The sequence below is a fragment of the Herpailurus yagouaroundi genome, unplaced genomic scaffold, assembly GCF_014898765.1.
Source record: "Herpailurus yagouaroundi ecotype Mexico unplaced genomic scaffold, PumYag 409, whole genome shotgun sequence".
In the NCBI taxonomy this organism is placed as follows: Eukaryota; Metazoa; Chordata; class Mammalia; order Carnivora; family Felidae; genus Herpailurus; species Herpailurus yagouaroundi.
The window spans coordinates 15949-32257 of record NW_024412626.1 but is presented as its reverse complement, the minus strand read 5'-3'; the positions used below and the strand labels follow the sequence as shown (position 1 = coordinate 32257).

Here is a 16309-nt window from a genome sequence, read left to right as displayed (position 1 = left end):
GAGGGAGGGAGCCAAAACATGAGAGACTCTTGAAAACTGAGAAACTGAGGGTTGATGGGGGGTGGGAGGGAGGGGAGTGTGGGTGATGGGCATTGAGGAGGGCACCTGTTGGGATGAGCCCTGGGTGTTGTATGGAAACCAATTTGACAATAAATTTCATATTTAAAAAAATGTTTAAAGCATTAGCTTAAAACATTTACTTTTGGCATGACTTGTCATGCAGTAAGCATATAGCTTACTGACACAATAATCAATGTAAATAGTACTGAGAATATTAAGAATAACCTACTGCTGCTTCTTTTTTGGCATTTGTTCTGATATTTGAAGGGAGCATTCATAATGACCTGGTTAGTCACATTAATTTTAGGTAACTGTATTAAAAAGGTACTATCACTGAGTTTCTCTTCCAGGTAGAGATTGGAAAGACCTGTATGTTTTTGCACGGATAACTTGTAGGACTCTCAGGCACAAGTCTCCATTCCCAGAACATCGCTGGGCATGAATTCAAGCTCTTGTCTGAGTCATCCTTTGATCATGAGGATTGAAGAGATTTCAGATCATAAAAAAGTGAAAGAACGTAATGAGAGAGTGCATACACATATTGTTCACTCACTCTATCATTTTTAGGACATCATTTTTAAAGGGGGAGATATTAAGTTTAGGGCAATGGAAATCATAGTATTTGTAGGCAGCACTAGAAATTTTCAAATAGAAACAGCAGTATCATCCAATTAAATAGTATAAAATCTGCCACTAAATTCTTCGCTCCAATTAATAAATCCCTTTAAACATGGACACCAAATATCCCACACCTCAATAAGTAGTTATACATCATCAAAAACAGATTTTGTGCAATAAAATACAGCGTGATTGAAAGTTTTATGTCATCATTTTTTTCAGGTCTTCTCGGATAGTAACCCCATATTAGTCACTTGGTTTCTGCAAATTTGTCTTTCTGTAGTTTACACTTGGAGCAGAGCATGTTTTTCATAAGGAATTTTTGCCTTACTATTCTGTGCCAGGGATACTGTGGATGCTGAGCTGATAAGAGAACAGGATCCTAACGAGGATCCCAAAACCACACGACTAGTGACAAAGCAAACTAGTATGTTAATGTCTACATTATCCAGAAGGGCATTTAAGGTAGAATCTATAAAGGAATGGCAGACACAGAGTGAAAAAAAACAAAAACAAAAACCCTGTGATCTCACAATTTCCTCTACAATAAAATTATATACATGGCCTCAGTTGCCAAATGTAGTTTATTCCATAAAACTAGGACCATTCATCACTATATGAGGCAAATGGGAATTTCCCAATTGTTCTGATTCAAGGTTGGGACTAACTTTGGAAACTAGGGAGAAAAAAAGGAAAAACTATTGGGTATCAGGAGCAGAGAGTTAACCACAGGGACTTATTTAAATTCAATAAAGCAGTTGAACGTTAGAAAAACTGAAACTCTAGGATATAAATAGAGGCATTAAGTTCTTCTTTCATGATCTGGTTAAAAAATCACAAATTCAGGCTATTAAGCATTAAGCCTGCAATGACTGGTACTTCTTAAGAAATGGCCTTTTTATGGCCTCCCTCTGAAAAATACATTTAGAGCCTCCTTTATGTCTCTGTTCCTCAGGCTGTAGATGAAGGGGTTCAGCATGGGCGTGACCACCGTGTACATCACCGAGGCTGTGGCACTTGAGTGTGAGCTCTGGGTAGCAGCAGAGCTAAGGTACACTCCCAGGCCAGTACAATAAAATAGAGAGACAACGGAGAGGTGAGACACACAGGTGGAAAATGCTTTATACTTGCCCTGAGCTGATGAGATCCCACATATGGAGGAAACTATCTTAGAATAAGAGTAAAGGACCCCAGCCAGGGGAGCACCGCCCAACAGCACAGTTGTAAAACACGTTACCATGTCATTAAGGAAGGTGTCAGAACAGGCAAGTTGGATCATCTGACTGAGTTCACAGAAAAAGTGGGGGATTTCCATGCCTGTACAGAAGGACAGCTGCAACACCATTAAGGTTTGTAACAAGGAATTCAGGACACTCACGATCCAGGACACCAGAACCAGCAGCCCACAGAACTTGGGGTTCATGATAACTGTGTAGCGCAGTGGGTGACAGATGGCTACAAAGCGGTCATATGCCATCACAGTCAGGAGGAAATTGTCCAAAACTACAAAGAGTATGAAAAAGTATATCTGCGTGATACAGCTTTCATAAGTTATGACCTTTCTCTGTGTTTGTATACTCGCCAGCATCTTGGGGACTGTGGTGGAAGTGACACAGATGTCTACAAAGGACAGGTTGGCGAGGAAGAAGTACATGGGCGTGTGGAGGTGGGAGTCAGAGTTTACAGCCAGGATGATGAGCAGATTCCCAAGTATGGTGACCAAGTACATGGACAGGAACAGCCCAAAGAGGAAGGGTTGCAATTCCGGTTCCTCTGAAAGTCCCAGAAGAAGAAATTCTGAACTTCGTGTGTCGTTGCCTAGTTCCGTATGGTTGATGTGACTATCAAAATAAGAAGAACATGACACAATCATGCATTACTAACCTGGCTGGTACATTATTGTTTATATTCTGCACTCAAGAAATTAATTTTTTATATTTCTGTATGGAACATGATAAAAACACTAAAATGTGGGAATAGAAGGAACTTATCTCAACATCAAGCCATTAGTGAAAAACCCACACCAAGCATGATACTCAAGGGTGATACAGTGTGCATTTTTCTGTATGATCAGGAATAAGGAAAGGGTGCCCACTTTCACATCTTCTACTCAACATAACATTGCAAGTTCTGGCCACAGCAGTTAAAGAAAGAAAAAGAAAGAAAAGGTATCCAAACTGGAAAGAAAGAAAGAAATTTATGTATGTGGATGATGTGATATTATATGTAGAAAATCCTAAAGATGCCACAAAAGGACTAATACCACTAATAAATCAATTCAGCCAAGTAACTGGATACAAGCCAACCCTCAAGAACTCAACTGCATTTTTATATACGAAGAGTAAACAAACTGAAAACAAAATAAAATAATTCCATTTATGTGACAATACACCGTGCTCATCCCAACAGGTGTCCTCCTCAACACCCATCACCCACCCTCCCCTCCCTCCCATCCCCCATCAACACTCAGTTTATTCTCAGTTTTTAAGAGTCTCTGATGGTTTGTCTCCCTCCCTCTCTGTAACTCTTTTTTCTCTTCCCCTCCCCTATAGTCTTCTGTTAACTTTCTCAGGATCCACATAAGAGTGAAAACATATGGTATCTGTCTTTCTCTGTATGACTTATTTCACTTAGCATCACACTCTCCAGTTCCTTCCACGTTGCTACAAAGGGCCAGATTTCATTCTTTCTCATTGCCACGTAGTACTCCATTGTGTATATAAACCACAATTTCTTTATCCATTCATCAGTTGATGGACATTTAGGCTCTTTCCATCATTTGGCTATTGCTGAGAGTGTTGCTATAAACATTGGAGTACAGGTGCCCCTATGCATCAGCACTCCTGTATCCCTTGGGTAAATTCCTAGCAGTGCTATTGCTGGGTCATAGGGCAGATCTATTTTTAATTTTTCAAGGAACCTCCACACTGTTTTCCAGAGTGGCTGCACCAGTTTGCATTCCCACCAACAGTGCAAGAGGGTTCCCGTTTCTCCACATCCTCTGCAGCATCTATGGTCTCCTGATTTGTTCATTTTGGCCACACTGACTGGTGTGAGGTGATATCTGAGTGTGGTTTTGATTTATATTTCCCTGATGAGGAGTCACGTTGAGCATCTTTTCATGTGCCTGTTGGCCATCCGGATGTCTTCTTTAGAGAAGTGTCTATTCATGTTTTCTGCCCATTTCTTCACTGGGTTATTTGTTTTTCGGGTGTGGAATTTGGTGAGCTCTTTATAGATTTTGGATACTAGCCCTTTGTCTGATATGTCATTTGCAAATATCTTTTCCCATTCCGTTGGTTGCCTTTTAGTTTTGTTGGTTGTTTCCTTTGCTGTGCAGAAGCTTTTAATCTTCACAAGGTCCCAGTAGTTCATTTTTGCTTTTAATTCCCTTGCCTTTGGAGATGTGTCGAGTAAGAAATTGCTACGGCTGAGGTCAGAGAGGTCTTTTCCTGCTTTCTCCTCTAGGGTTTTGATGTTTCCTGTCTCACATTCAGGTCCTTCATCCGTTTTGAGTTTATATTTGTGAATGGTGTGAGAAAGTGGTCTACTTTCATTCTTCTGCATGTTGCGGTCCAGTTCTCCCAGCACCATTTGTTAAAGAGACTGCCTTTTGTCCATTGGATGTTCTTTCCTGCTTTGTCAAAGATTAGTTGGCCATACGTTTGTGGGTCCACTTCTGGAGTCTCTATTCTATTCCACTGGTCTATGTGTCTGTTTTTGTGCCAATACCATGCTGTCTTGATGATTACAGCTTTGTAGTAGAGGCTAAAGTCTGAGATTGTGATGCCTCCCGCTTTGGTCTTCTTCTTCAAAATTACTTTGGCTATTCGGGGCCTTTTGTGGTTCCATATGAATTTTAGGATTGCTTGTTCTAGCTTCAAGAAGAATGCTGCTGCAATTTCGATTGGGATTGCATTGAATGTGTAGATAGCTTTGGGTAGTATAGACATTTTGACAATATTTATTCTTCCAATCCATGAGCACGGAATGTTTTTCCATTTCTTTATATCTTCTTCAATTTCCTTCATAAGCTTTCTGTAGTTTTCAGCGTACAGATCTTTTACATCTTTGGTTAGATTTATCCCTAGGTATTTTATGCTTCTTGGTGCAATTGTGAATGGGATCAGTTTCTTTATTTGTCTTTCTGTTGCTTCATTGTTAGTGTATAAGAATGCAACTGATTTCTGCACATTGATTTTGTATCCTGCAACTTTGCTGAATTCATGTATCAGTTCTAGCAGACTTTTGGTGCAGTCTATCGGGTTTTCCATGTATAATAGCATGTCATCTATTAAAATGAAAGCTTGACTTCATCTTTGCCAATTTTGATGCCTTTGATTTCCTTTTGTTGTCTGATTGCTGATGCTAGAACTTCCAACACTATGTTAAACAACAGCAGTGAGAGTGGACATCCCTGTCGTGTTCCTGGTCTCAGGGGGAAGGCTGTCAGTTTTTCCCCATTGAGGATGATATTAGCTGTGGGCTTTTCATAAATGGCTTTTATGATGTTTAAGTATGTTCCTTCTATCCCGACTTTCTTGAGGGTTGTTATTAAGAAAGAATGCTGAATTTTGTCAAATGCTTTTTCTGCATCAATTGATAAGATCATATGGTTCTTATCTTTTCTTTTATTAATGTGATGTATCACATTGATTGATTTGCGAATGTTGAACCAGCCCTGCATCCCAGAAATGAATCCCACTTGATCATGGTGAATAATTCTTTTCATACGCTGTTGAATTCGATTTGCTAGTATCTTATTGAGAATTTTTGCATCTATATTCATCATGGATATTGGCCTGTATTTGTGGATCATTAATTCAAGAATAAAGTGCTAAAGACTGGAACTAGGGGTTTCGGAGGGAAACAAAAGCAAAAATGAAATCTTGGGACTTAATCAAGATAAAATCTTCTGCATAGTGAAGGAAACAACCAACAAAACTAAAAGGCAACTGACAGAATGGGAGAAGATATTTGCAAATGACATATTGGATAAAGGACTAGTATCCAAAATATATAAAGAATTTATCAACAGACCCATAACCAGCGAAGAAATTGAATCAGTCATCAAAAATATCCCAACAAAGTTGGGTCCAGGACCAGATGGCTTCCCAGGGGAGTTCTACCAGACGTTTAAAGCAGAGATAATACCTATCCTTCTCAAGCTATTCCAAGAAATAGAAAGGGAAGGAAACTTCCAGACTCATTCTATGAAGCCAGTATTACTTTGATTCCTAAACCAGACAGAGACCCAGTAAAAAAAGAGAACTACGGGCCAATATCCCTGATGAATATGGATGCAAAAATTCTCAATAAGATGCTAGCAAATCGAATTCAACAGCATATGAAAAGAATTATTCACCATGATCAAGTGGGATTCATTAGCCAAATTAGCCAAAGTAATTTTGAAGAATATCAAAGCAGGAGGCATCACAATCTCAGACTTTAGCCTCTACTACAAAGCTGTAATCATCAAGACAGCATGGTATTGGCACAAAAACAGACACATAGACCAGTGGAATAGAATAGAGACTCCAGAAGTGGACCCACAAACGTATGGCCAACTAATCTTTGACAAAGCAGGAAAGAATATCCAATGGACAAAAGGCAGTCTCTTTAACAAATGGTGCTGGGAGAACTGGACAGCAACATGCAGAAGAATGAAAGTAGACCACTTTCTCACACCATTCACAAAAATAAACTCAAAACGGATTAAGGACCTGAATGTGAGACAGGAACCATCAAAACCCTAGAGGAGAAAGCAGGAAAAGACCTCTCTGACCTCAGCCGTAGCAATTTCTTACTTGACACATCTCCAAAGGCAAGGGAATTAAAAGCAAAAATGAACTACTGGGACCTTGTGAAGATTAAAAGCTTCTGCACAGCAAAGGAAACAACCAACAAAACTAAAAGGCAACCAACGGAATGGGAAAAGATATTTGCAAATGACATATCAGACAAAGGGCTAGTATCCAAAATCTATAAAGAGCTCACCAAATTCCACACCCAAAAAACAAATAACCCAGTGAAGAAATGGGCAGAAAACATGAATAGACACTTCTCTAAAGAAGACATCCAGATGGCCAACAGGCACATGAAAAGATGCTCAACGTCACTCCTCATCAAGGAAATATAAATCAAAACCACACTCAGATATCACCTCACACCAGTCAGTGGCCAAAATGAACAAATCAGGAGACCATAGATGCTGCAGAGGATGTGGAGAAACGGGAACCCTCTTGCACTGTTGGTGGGAATGCAAACTGGTGCAGCCACCCTGGAAAACAGTGTGGAGTTTCCTTGAAAAATTAAAAATAGATCTGCCCTATGACCCAGCAATAGCACTGCTAGGAATTTACCCAAGGGATACAGGAGTGCTGATGCATAGGGGCACTTGTACTCCAATGTTTATAGCAACACTCTCAGCAATAGCCAAATGATGGAAAGAGCCTAAATGTCCATCAACTGATGAATGGATAAAGAAATTGTGGTTTATATACACAATGGAGTACTACGTGGCAATGAGAAAGAATGAAATCTGGCCCTTTGTAGCAACGTGGAAGGAACTGGAGAGTGTGATGCTAAGTGAAATAAGTCATACAGAGAAAGACAGATACCATATGTTTTCACTCTTATGTGGATCCTGAGAAAGTTAACAGAAGACTATGGGGGAGGTGAAGAAAAAAAAAAAAGAGGTTAGAGTGGGAGAGAGCCAAAGCATAAGAGACTCTTAAAAACCAAGAAGAAACTGAGGGTTCATGGGGGGTGGGAGGGAGAGGAGGGTGGGTGATGGGTGTTGAGGAGGGCACCTGTTGGGATGAGCACTGGGTGTTGTATGGAAACCAATTTGACAATAAATTTCATATATTGAGAAAAACAAAAATAAAAACAAAAACAAAAACAAAACAAAACAAAGAATTTATCAAACTCAATAACCAAAAAATAAATAATCCAGTTAAGAAATGAGCAGAAGACATGAACAGACACTTCTCCAAAGAACACATCCAGATGGCTAACAGACACATGGAAAAACATTCAGTATCACTCATCATCAGGGAAATGCAAAGCCATAATGAAATCAAAGCCATAATGAAATATGAGCTCACAACTATCAGAATGGCTAAAATTAACAACTCAGATAACAACAATGATGGTGAGGATGCAGAGAAAGGGGAACCTTCTCACACTGATGGTGGGAATGCAAACTGGTGCAGCCACTCAGGGAAACAGTGTTAAAGATAAAACGACCTTATGATCCAGCAATTGTACTACTGGGTATTTACCCAAAGGATACCAAAAAAAAATACAGATTCGAAGGGGCACATGCATCCCAATATTTATAGCAACATTATCAATAATAGCCAAATTATGGAAAGAGCCCAAATATCCTTCAACCAATGAGTAGATAAAGAACATGGTGTGTGTGTGTGTGTGTGTGTGTGTGTGTGTGTGTGTGTATGTATATATATATACAGATATATTTGCATATATATATGTATACACTAATTCATATTTTTTAGGAAGAAAAGGTGAACATTAGTCAAATGACGAAGAATTCCCTTCCAACCCATGGCTGAAGGTGATGTGACTTTGAGAAATAGACCTAATCACAAAAGGCCAAAAGGTACAACAAGGAATAACAGAAAATGAAGACAGTTTAAAAATATGTATAAAAGGTGACTTATTAATTCAAACAATGTAGAAAAACTTTTACACTTAAAAAAACAAGAAGGGGGAGAAAATATGACCGAATGATAGGTTTGAGCACACAAAATGTATTAACTTTCCTACTACCCTCTAATACATCTGTACGTAAGTAAAAGAACTGAATAGCAAACAGCAAAGTTGGTGGAAAACTCTAGTTCTTATGTTTGAAAAAATGCAATCAGAAACAGGAATAGAAACATTCCAAACCTACTGAACAAAACACAGAACTGGCACAGACAATTTGCAACAGAGAAAGTCAATGTCTAAGAAACACAGAAATATACTCATCCCGACCAGTAAAGAAATAACTGCAATGCAAAGCTTTTTGGTATATCCCTTTTCACCTATTAATTGTTTTTAATTGGTTGGAATACCCAGCAAGAAAAAGGACACTGAAATGTTTGTCTCATGATCCATAGGTCCAAATCTTTCTCACTATATGGAAACATACTCAGATTTTCCCTTGCTTAAAAATATTAAAAGGAACACCCTCACTTGACTGCATAGCCCTCAGAGCTAATACCCTACTTCTCTATTCCTCTTAATTGCTAATATTCTTGGACTTGTTTTCTACTTTTACTGGGACCATGTTGTGCCACCCATTACATTCTTTCATTACCACCAATTAATTCTCAACAATCTCCCCTGCATTGCTGATTTCAATGTTTACTTTCCTAAGATTTTAAATAAATATATTAATTAGTTAATCAAGCAAGCCCACAACCACAGTGTTGTTCCAGTGCTGAGCTAGGTTGTCTTGACTTTTATGTGGCTTCATGTAAATGTTCTCACCGTTCTATTCTCTCTGGCCCTGCCCTGCAGAACCTACTGTGTTTTCGGACTCACCTGCAGGGGGTCTCTGGGATCAACATCTCTGTGTGGAAGTCCGAATCCCTCCCTCTATAATTAATGATGGAGACTGAAGCTCTGTTCTCAAACAATACAGCGGGAGTCTGCTAGCCAGACCTAGGACTCCAAAAGAAATAAACGTGTCCCATTCAGCCCAAGGTTGCACACGCTGAGGGACAACAATGGAAGAGATATTTACAGCTCCTTATCTGTTCCTTAGGCATATTTCCCCCTTGTCGCTCCCACCCCTGAGCACATCATCCCCTATGGGACATTGCTCTGCACAGATAAAATGTTTTCCTGTAGCTTCCCTGTCCCCAAGAGACCAGGTTACAAGTCAGGTGAATCTGGTTATTACTCTTCCCTGAACTCACCTGTCTCCCTAGCACCTCCTGGCACCTTAGCCCAACCCTGAGTTCAAGTTTTCTCCAAATCCAAGAATGAAGAGTTTTCCTACTGGGTTCCTTGGGTCTCCCAAATATTGATTCGTGATGGAACACAGCACTGATACCCCCAGAGGATTACTATTCCCGCCTTCAACAATGTGAAGAACTGTGTTCCTTTGACATAAAACCACGAGTACTACAGTCCTTGGCTCTCGCAACACTTTTGCCAAAACAGTTAAGTGTTCAATGCTTTGACATAAAATAAGAGCTGTCATTGAGTCAATTTAATTTATAATATATTTTGGTAACTAAAAGGTATATATTTAAGTATAGAGCTTCAGTTTCATAAGAGGAAAGGAATTCTGGACATGGACTGTGGCGATGGCTGCCCAACAATATGAGTGTATTTAATGCCGTTGAGTTGTGCACTTAGAAATGGTAAGGTGGGGGTGAAATAGGTGACAGGGATTGAGGAGGGCACTTGTCATGATGAGCACTGGGTGATGTATGGAATTGTTGAATCACTGTATTGTACACCTGAATCTATTATAACACTGTACATTAACTATACTGGAATTAAAAATGAAATAAGAAAAATATAGAGAGTGAATAACTAAGTGGTTAAAATGGCAAATCAGGGGCGCCTGGGTGGCTCAGTCGGTTGAGCTTCCGACTTCGGCTCAGGTCACGATCTCACGATTCGTGGGTTCGAGCCCCACGTCAGGCTCTGTGCTGACAGCTCAGAGCCTGGAGCTTGTTTCAGATTCTGTGTCTCCCTCTCTCTCTGACCCTCCCCCACTCATGCTCTGTCTCTCTCTGTCTCAAAAATAAATAAACATTAAAAAAAATAAAAAATAAATAAAAAAAATAAAATGGCAAATCATATGTGACATGTATTATTAGCACAATAAAAAATATTTAACTAAAAAAATATATATATTTGGAACTCTTATGCACATTGCCTTGATATTTATAACACCTTCTACCAGTTGACTTTAATGTTTTATACAAGTCCATTTGCCGAGGCCAATACTCTTATGAGTCTCATTCCACATTTGCAGAATGGGGCTGAGAATGGTTGAGTGGTCTGCCCAATGTTGTGAACTGAGTAAGGATGGGCTTTGATTGGAACTCCTTCAACGTGTTTACAGGCCTCTTGCTCTAACCTAATCATTCTCATCTAGAGAAGATTTTGCCTCTTGGGAACACTTGGAAGGATCTAGTGAAATGTTTGGTTGTCAGAACTGGGCAGGTGCAATTGCCCCCCCTAGACAGTTCAGGCCAGGAATGATGCACAGCATCTACTGTTCCCAGGATACATTCATCACAAAGAATTATCCACTACAAATGTCAACAGTGTGAAGGTTGAGCAACACTACACGAGACCAGCACTTCTCCAAATTCAGTATATATGAGAATTATTTGGTTATCTTACCCAAATGCAGATTCTGACTGGGCAGGGCTCACGTGGGCCCAGCAATTCTGTATTTGCATCTAGCTCCCAGTTGTTGATGCCACAGGTCCTGGTCCATGGCCACTCTTTAAGCATCAAGCCTGTGGTCCATACAACTCAGTAACAAAAAAAAATCTGATTTAAAATTGCACAGAGAAACGGAATAAACAGTGCACAGCTCCACATTCAAGAAGCATGATGCAGGGCTCAATCCAGGACCATGAGAACGACCTGAGCCAAAAATCAAGAGTCAGACACTTAATAAGACTGAGCCACTCAGGCACCCCTCAAGGAGAGCTTTTATATGCAGTTGTCTGAACTAAACCAAAATAAAACAGTTACCATGAATGTATTCTTCAAATAGAAGAATAAATGCCAAGAACAATCAGTAGCAGATTGTGATAATTATCTTTATTTCTGTTCACTTTGATGATTGAATCAGTTAGCTATTGCTGCATAACAAGCCATCCTAAAAGAAAACAGTTTAATCTAATGTCCTTATTACCAAATGATATTGTATGTTGGCAGTTTGTTCTGAGCTGTGCTTGTCTCCTCGTGGGTCTATAGTCAGCCGTGAGTCTCTACCTTGTGTTTCTAAGGCTCGTCCATGATGTCATGTGTGACTATGGTGCTCTTTTCTCTTGAACCAATATATGATCAGCTAACTATTTCTGTATGTATTATTATCTCCTACAGTGGAGTTTATGAGGAAGGAGTAATCAACACTGGATTCACGTGGTTATAATATGATCTATTGGGAACACAGAATCTCTAGGAAAACATTTCTTTGTGTCCACACCAGTGTCCCCCAGGGAAATCATGTGCTCTGTGTTGGAGAAGCAGGAGGGAAATGTGCCTCAAGAACAGACAAAGGAAACTATAAATATCTCCTGTGTGCCGTCCCTCTGCCTGTGCCACCTTGGGCGGATGGGACCTGGCTGTTGCTTCCAGAGCCCGTAGCTTGGCTAGGAGACTCATGCTAGCCTCCTTCCTGCCATCCTGAGTGGGGACAGAGCTTAGTCACCATCAGGAACCATCCAGAAAGGAATTCAGACTTCCAACAGAGACCTCTCCCTCAGAGTTCCCAAACAGGTGAGTCCAGGAGCCTGGCAGGTCCGGCAGGAAAGGGTCAGAGAGACTCAAAGTCAGGTGCATTTACCTGAGGTCACCACACGGCCACCAGCCTAGCCCAGAACGCTGAGATCTCTATGGTCATTTGCTTGCCTGACCATGTCATTCTGAAAAACTACAGCGAACAAGGTCAGAGAGGGCCCTGTTCCTTTGGTACTTGCCTTCTATGGTGGAATCACAGTAGCATGAAATAAGTGTGTGGTGTAAGAGCCTCAGGCAGAAATCCTATGAAGACAGTGATTTAGAGCCAGAATGGTTGTCGTAGTACGTGCAGAATTTTGTAGAGAAAGTTCTGAACAGACCTTGCAGTGTTGTGCAAAGACCAGAAACAGGACCAGAGTGTGCCCACTGCTATCGTCAAAAAAGACATCACAACGCAAAGCCCAGGAAAAACGAAGAAAAGATGCCACATCTGAAAAGTGAAAGGGACTTGTCCACCTTCTCTAAGATCACAGGACATCCGATTGAAACAGGCACAGAAAAAAAAACAAGTCCTCTACTGATTCATTATAACCTGCCCAACTTTTGCTGTGCTTTGCATATTTCCTGTGCTGAAGTGTTGATTTATTCCTTGGCACAGGTTTCTCTTGAAACATTCACTCTGTAAGGTGAGCAACGCCCTGAAGTTCCCACTAATTTTGTCTTCTGACTGAATTTAAGGTTCCTCCTTACTATTTTTGCTGGGCATCAGGGAGGTAACAAGACTTGGAATGTTGTCAGAACCAGGGATGGGCTTTCTTCTTCATGGACACTTAGGTTTCAGTGACTACCTGAACCATTAGATCTTTTGTGCCACTTCTATTACATTTCCTCTCTTGCTCCTCTCTCTCTCTCTCTCTCTCTCTCTCTCTCTCTCTGTTTGTGTGTGTGTGTGTGTGTGTGTGTGTGTGTGTGTGTGTGATTTTGAGCAGATTGTTTGTGTTTCATTAAATACAGGACGGAATATGAGCATGCCAGTCTGACTTGTCAATTTTATTTGTCCATGGGAAACATGAGCATTGGAATTCAGGTACAATTCCACATTGCTTGGGGGAATTATAATGGATCTGGCCAGCTTGAGTTATAGCCACTCCGACTTTAATCATTGGGGCTGGGGGTCAGAAGTCAGGCTAAGAGCACAGCCCAGGGAGCAATGATTTGGTGTGTGTGGGTGTCTGTGTGTGTATGTGTGTGTGTGTGTGTGTGCGTGCATGCGCATGCCTGTGTGAGTGCCTTGTGGAGTGAGATCCATCCTCAGAGCAGGGGGTATATTAGACATGGTCTAATATATTCTAAGGTGATTCTTGTAATACAGAGGCCAGAACTAAACCAACACGTGGCATTCAGGAGGGCTCTGTGTCAATTTACAGGACACTTTTGTAAGTAGATTCTAAAATACAAGCAGTGTATACCATGGGCGAGTGACTCCTTCCTCTTGAAGGTTAACCAGCAGTGAGGACACCTATTTCCTTGAAATTGCCTGATACCACATCCGATCTCTCTCCTTTTCCTTCCCCTTCCCACACATGCTACCTATTTTGGATTGAACAGCTCATAGTATCATCCTCAGAGTCTTTGCAGAGATCATTCCCTCGGCCAGCACACACTTCCCCAGACATGCTCGTGGCTCCTGCCTTTCCTTTCCCTGAGGTCTCCTTTCAAATGTCACCTGTTTACTGGTCTTAACAGAACACCAATTACAAAATAACACTTGTATCCACGCTCTCCTTTACACCTACTCTTGTTCTCTTCACAGCACTTGACACCCTCTGATGTCCTATTAATATTTTGATTTGTTTCTATTCAGTCTCCATCACTGCATCATAGTGGCTGTTGGTTTTCAGTTTCCTGTGCTCATTGTCTAGACAACACCCGGAACATGTTTGACACTCAGTACATATTCTTCGAATGCATGAAAGATATTCTTGGTAAAACAGTAAAATGCATGACATCTGTTGGGGGATGCAGAGAAAGGGACTGAAACGCCTAATCAAAGATGAAATGAGAAGGAATCCCTTCAAGGGGACAGTCAATACACAAGATACTGAATTTAATTTCTTGACTGCACGATATAAATTGGACCCTTTCAACTATGTGAGTAATGCCTTCAGGTGAAAATTGATATCTTTTCCCGGGGGCCAGTTCAGCCTCATGGAACCAGGAAACGATACACGACTATTAGAATTTCTGCTTCTGGGATTTTCAGACGGTCCAGAACTGCAGCCCCTCATATTTGGGCTTTTCCTCTCCATGTACCTGATCACTGTGTTTGGGAACCTGCTCATCATCCTGGTTGTCGGCTCTGACTCCCACCTCCACACCCCCATGTACTTTTTCCTGGCCAACCTGTCCTTTGTAGACATCTGCTTCACGTCCACCACCATCCCGAAGATGCTCTGGAACATCCAGACCCAGAGCAAAGTCATAACCTATGAGGACTGCATCACCCAGATGAACTTGTTCTTAATCTTTTCAGTGTTGGACATCTATCTCCTGGCTGTGATGGCCTATGACAGGTTTGTGGCCATCTGTCACCCCCTGCAATACACGGTCATCATGAATCCCCGGCTGTGTGGGCTGCTGGTCCTGGTGTCCTGGATCACGAGTGTCCTGCATTCCTTGTTGCAAACTTCAATGGTGTTGCGGCTGTCCTTCTGTACAGAGGTAGAAATCCCCCACTTTTTATGTGAACTCAATCAGTTGATCCAACTTGCCTGTTCTGACACCTTTCTTAATAACGTGGTGATGTATCTTGCAGCTGTGCTGCTGGCTGGTGGTCCCCTCGTTGGGATCCTTTACTCTTACTCCAAGATAGTTTCCTCCATACGTGGGATCTCATCAGCTCAGGGCAAGTATAAAGCATTTTCCACCTGTGCATCTCACCTTTTAGTTGTCTCCTTATTTTTTTGTACGAGCCTAGGAGTGTACCTCAGCTCTGCTGCTACCCAGAGCTCCCACTCGAGTGCCACAGCCTCGGTGATGTACACGGTGGTCACGCCCATGCTGAACCCCTTCATCTACAGCCTGAGGAACAAAGATATAAAGGGGGCTCTGAGGAGATTCTCTGCAATGGCAGTTAGAAAAGGTCCAATTGTCCTGCGGTTGAAGAATTTCCCATGATTTCAGTCCTCAAAGACTTTGAGTCAGAAGGTGTGATCTTTTTAAAGCAAATTGTGGACATAGAATTTGCTTTCATTAACTCCCTGTAATTTTCATTTTTTCAATACAGTACAATGTAGTTACTCATTTTATTAATTTTTTTTTACCTCTCTCTGATATCCAACCATCTTCCCTTCATTTTCTTCTGTTATTTCTAAGTTGATTCCCAATCTGTTTTATGAAAAAATTAGCAATTCCTAGTTATCTATTGGAACTGCTTGGATTTCTTATGAATAGTTTCTTCTCCGATGACAAAAATCACCCCACGTAATGTCTGTAGTTTTCCTAAAAAAGTAGTCATTTGTTACGGCTCTGATGGAAAAAAATTCAATCTGGCAATAGGTCATTTGTATTCTATTCTATTCTATTCTATTCTAAGATCACAGTTTTTCACTTTATGTCTGTCATTCCTTTGTAAATCACTAACTTAACTGCTCTTCCTGATTAACATATTAGCATATTTTATAACAGGCCATTGGTTTTATTCCCCTAATTAGGATTCTGTTCTCTTCTCAGGTCCTATGTCCCCAGTGCTTACATTAGTCACTGGCAAAACTGATTATCAAATACATGTCTATTAGTGGAGTCTACGGAAACAGGAATTCAAATGAATAGAATGACTTAATATAGCTTTGGAGTCAAAGATGACCTCGAATATGATAAAGCAAATTTTAAAGTGTCCTTTGTATTACTAGGCACTACATTTTCTTTTCAAGTACATCTCTCAATCAAGTATGGTGCACCAGTGGCAGTGTTTAAGGGGATTTATTTGCTGGGGTGAATAACTGGTTAAGGTGTTACAGTCAAAAGACTCATAAATAAAAACCATAAAATGTTGCTGAAAGAAATTAAAGAGGACATCAATAAATGGGATGGCATTCTGTGCTCATGCTTGGAAATTTTAATTTAAAATTTAATTTTAGGATGGCTTTTAAAAAATTGTTCCCCCAAAAAACCCTTTTTG

The 16309-nt window shown here is 40.6% G+C and overlaps 2 protein-coding genes across 2 annotated transcripts; one reads left to right on the top strand and one right to left on the bottom strand.

Annotated features, from left to right (window-relative positions):
• Window positions 1-1576: 1576 nt before the first annotated feature.
• LOC121022454 (olfactory receptor-like protein OLF4) lies at window positions 1577-2422 on the bottom strand. The gene has a single exon (XM_040463587.1). The coding sequence runs from the start codon at window positions 2405-2407 to the stop codon at window positions 1577-1579; it is 831 nt and encodes a 276-aa protein (XP_040319521.1). The 5' UTR covers window positions 2408-2422.
• An 11915-nt stretch (window positions 2423-14337) lies between these two features.
• On the top strand, window positions 14338-15348 carry LOC121022455 (olfactory receptor-like protein OLF4). Its single transcript, XM_040463588.1, has one exon. The coding sequence runs from the start codon at window positions 14338-14340 to the stop codon at window positions 15304-15306; it is 969 nt and encodes a 322-aa protein (XP_040319522.1). The 3' UTR covers window positions 15307-15348.
• Window positions 15349-16309: the final 961 nt, after the last annotated feature.

Excerpts from the sequence above, each read along its gene's own strand:
- LOC121022454 (XM_040463587.1), bottom strand. The coding sequence starts at position 2,407 with ATGTACTTGGTCACCATACTTGGGAATCTGCTCATCATCCTGGCTGTA.
- LOC121022455 (XM_040463588.1), top strand. The coding sequence starts at position 14,338 with ATGGAACCAGGAAACGATACACGACTATTAGAATTTCTGCTTCTGGGA.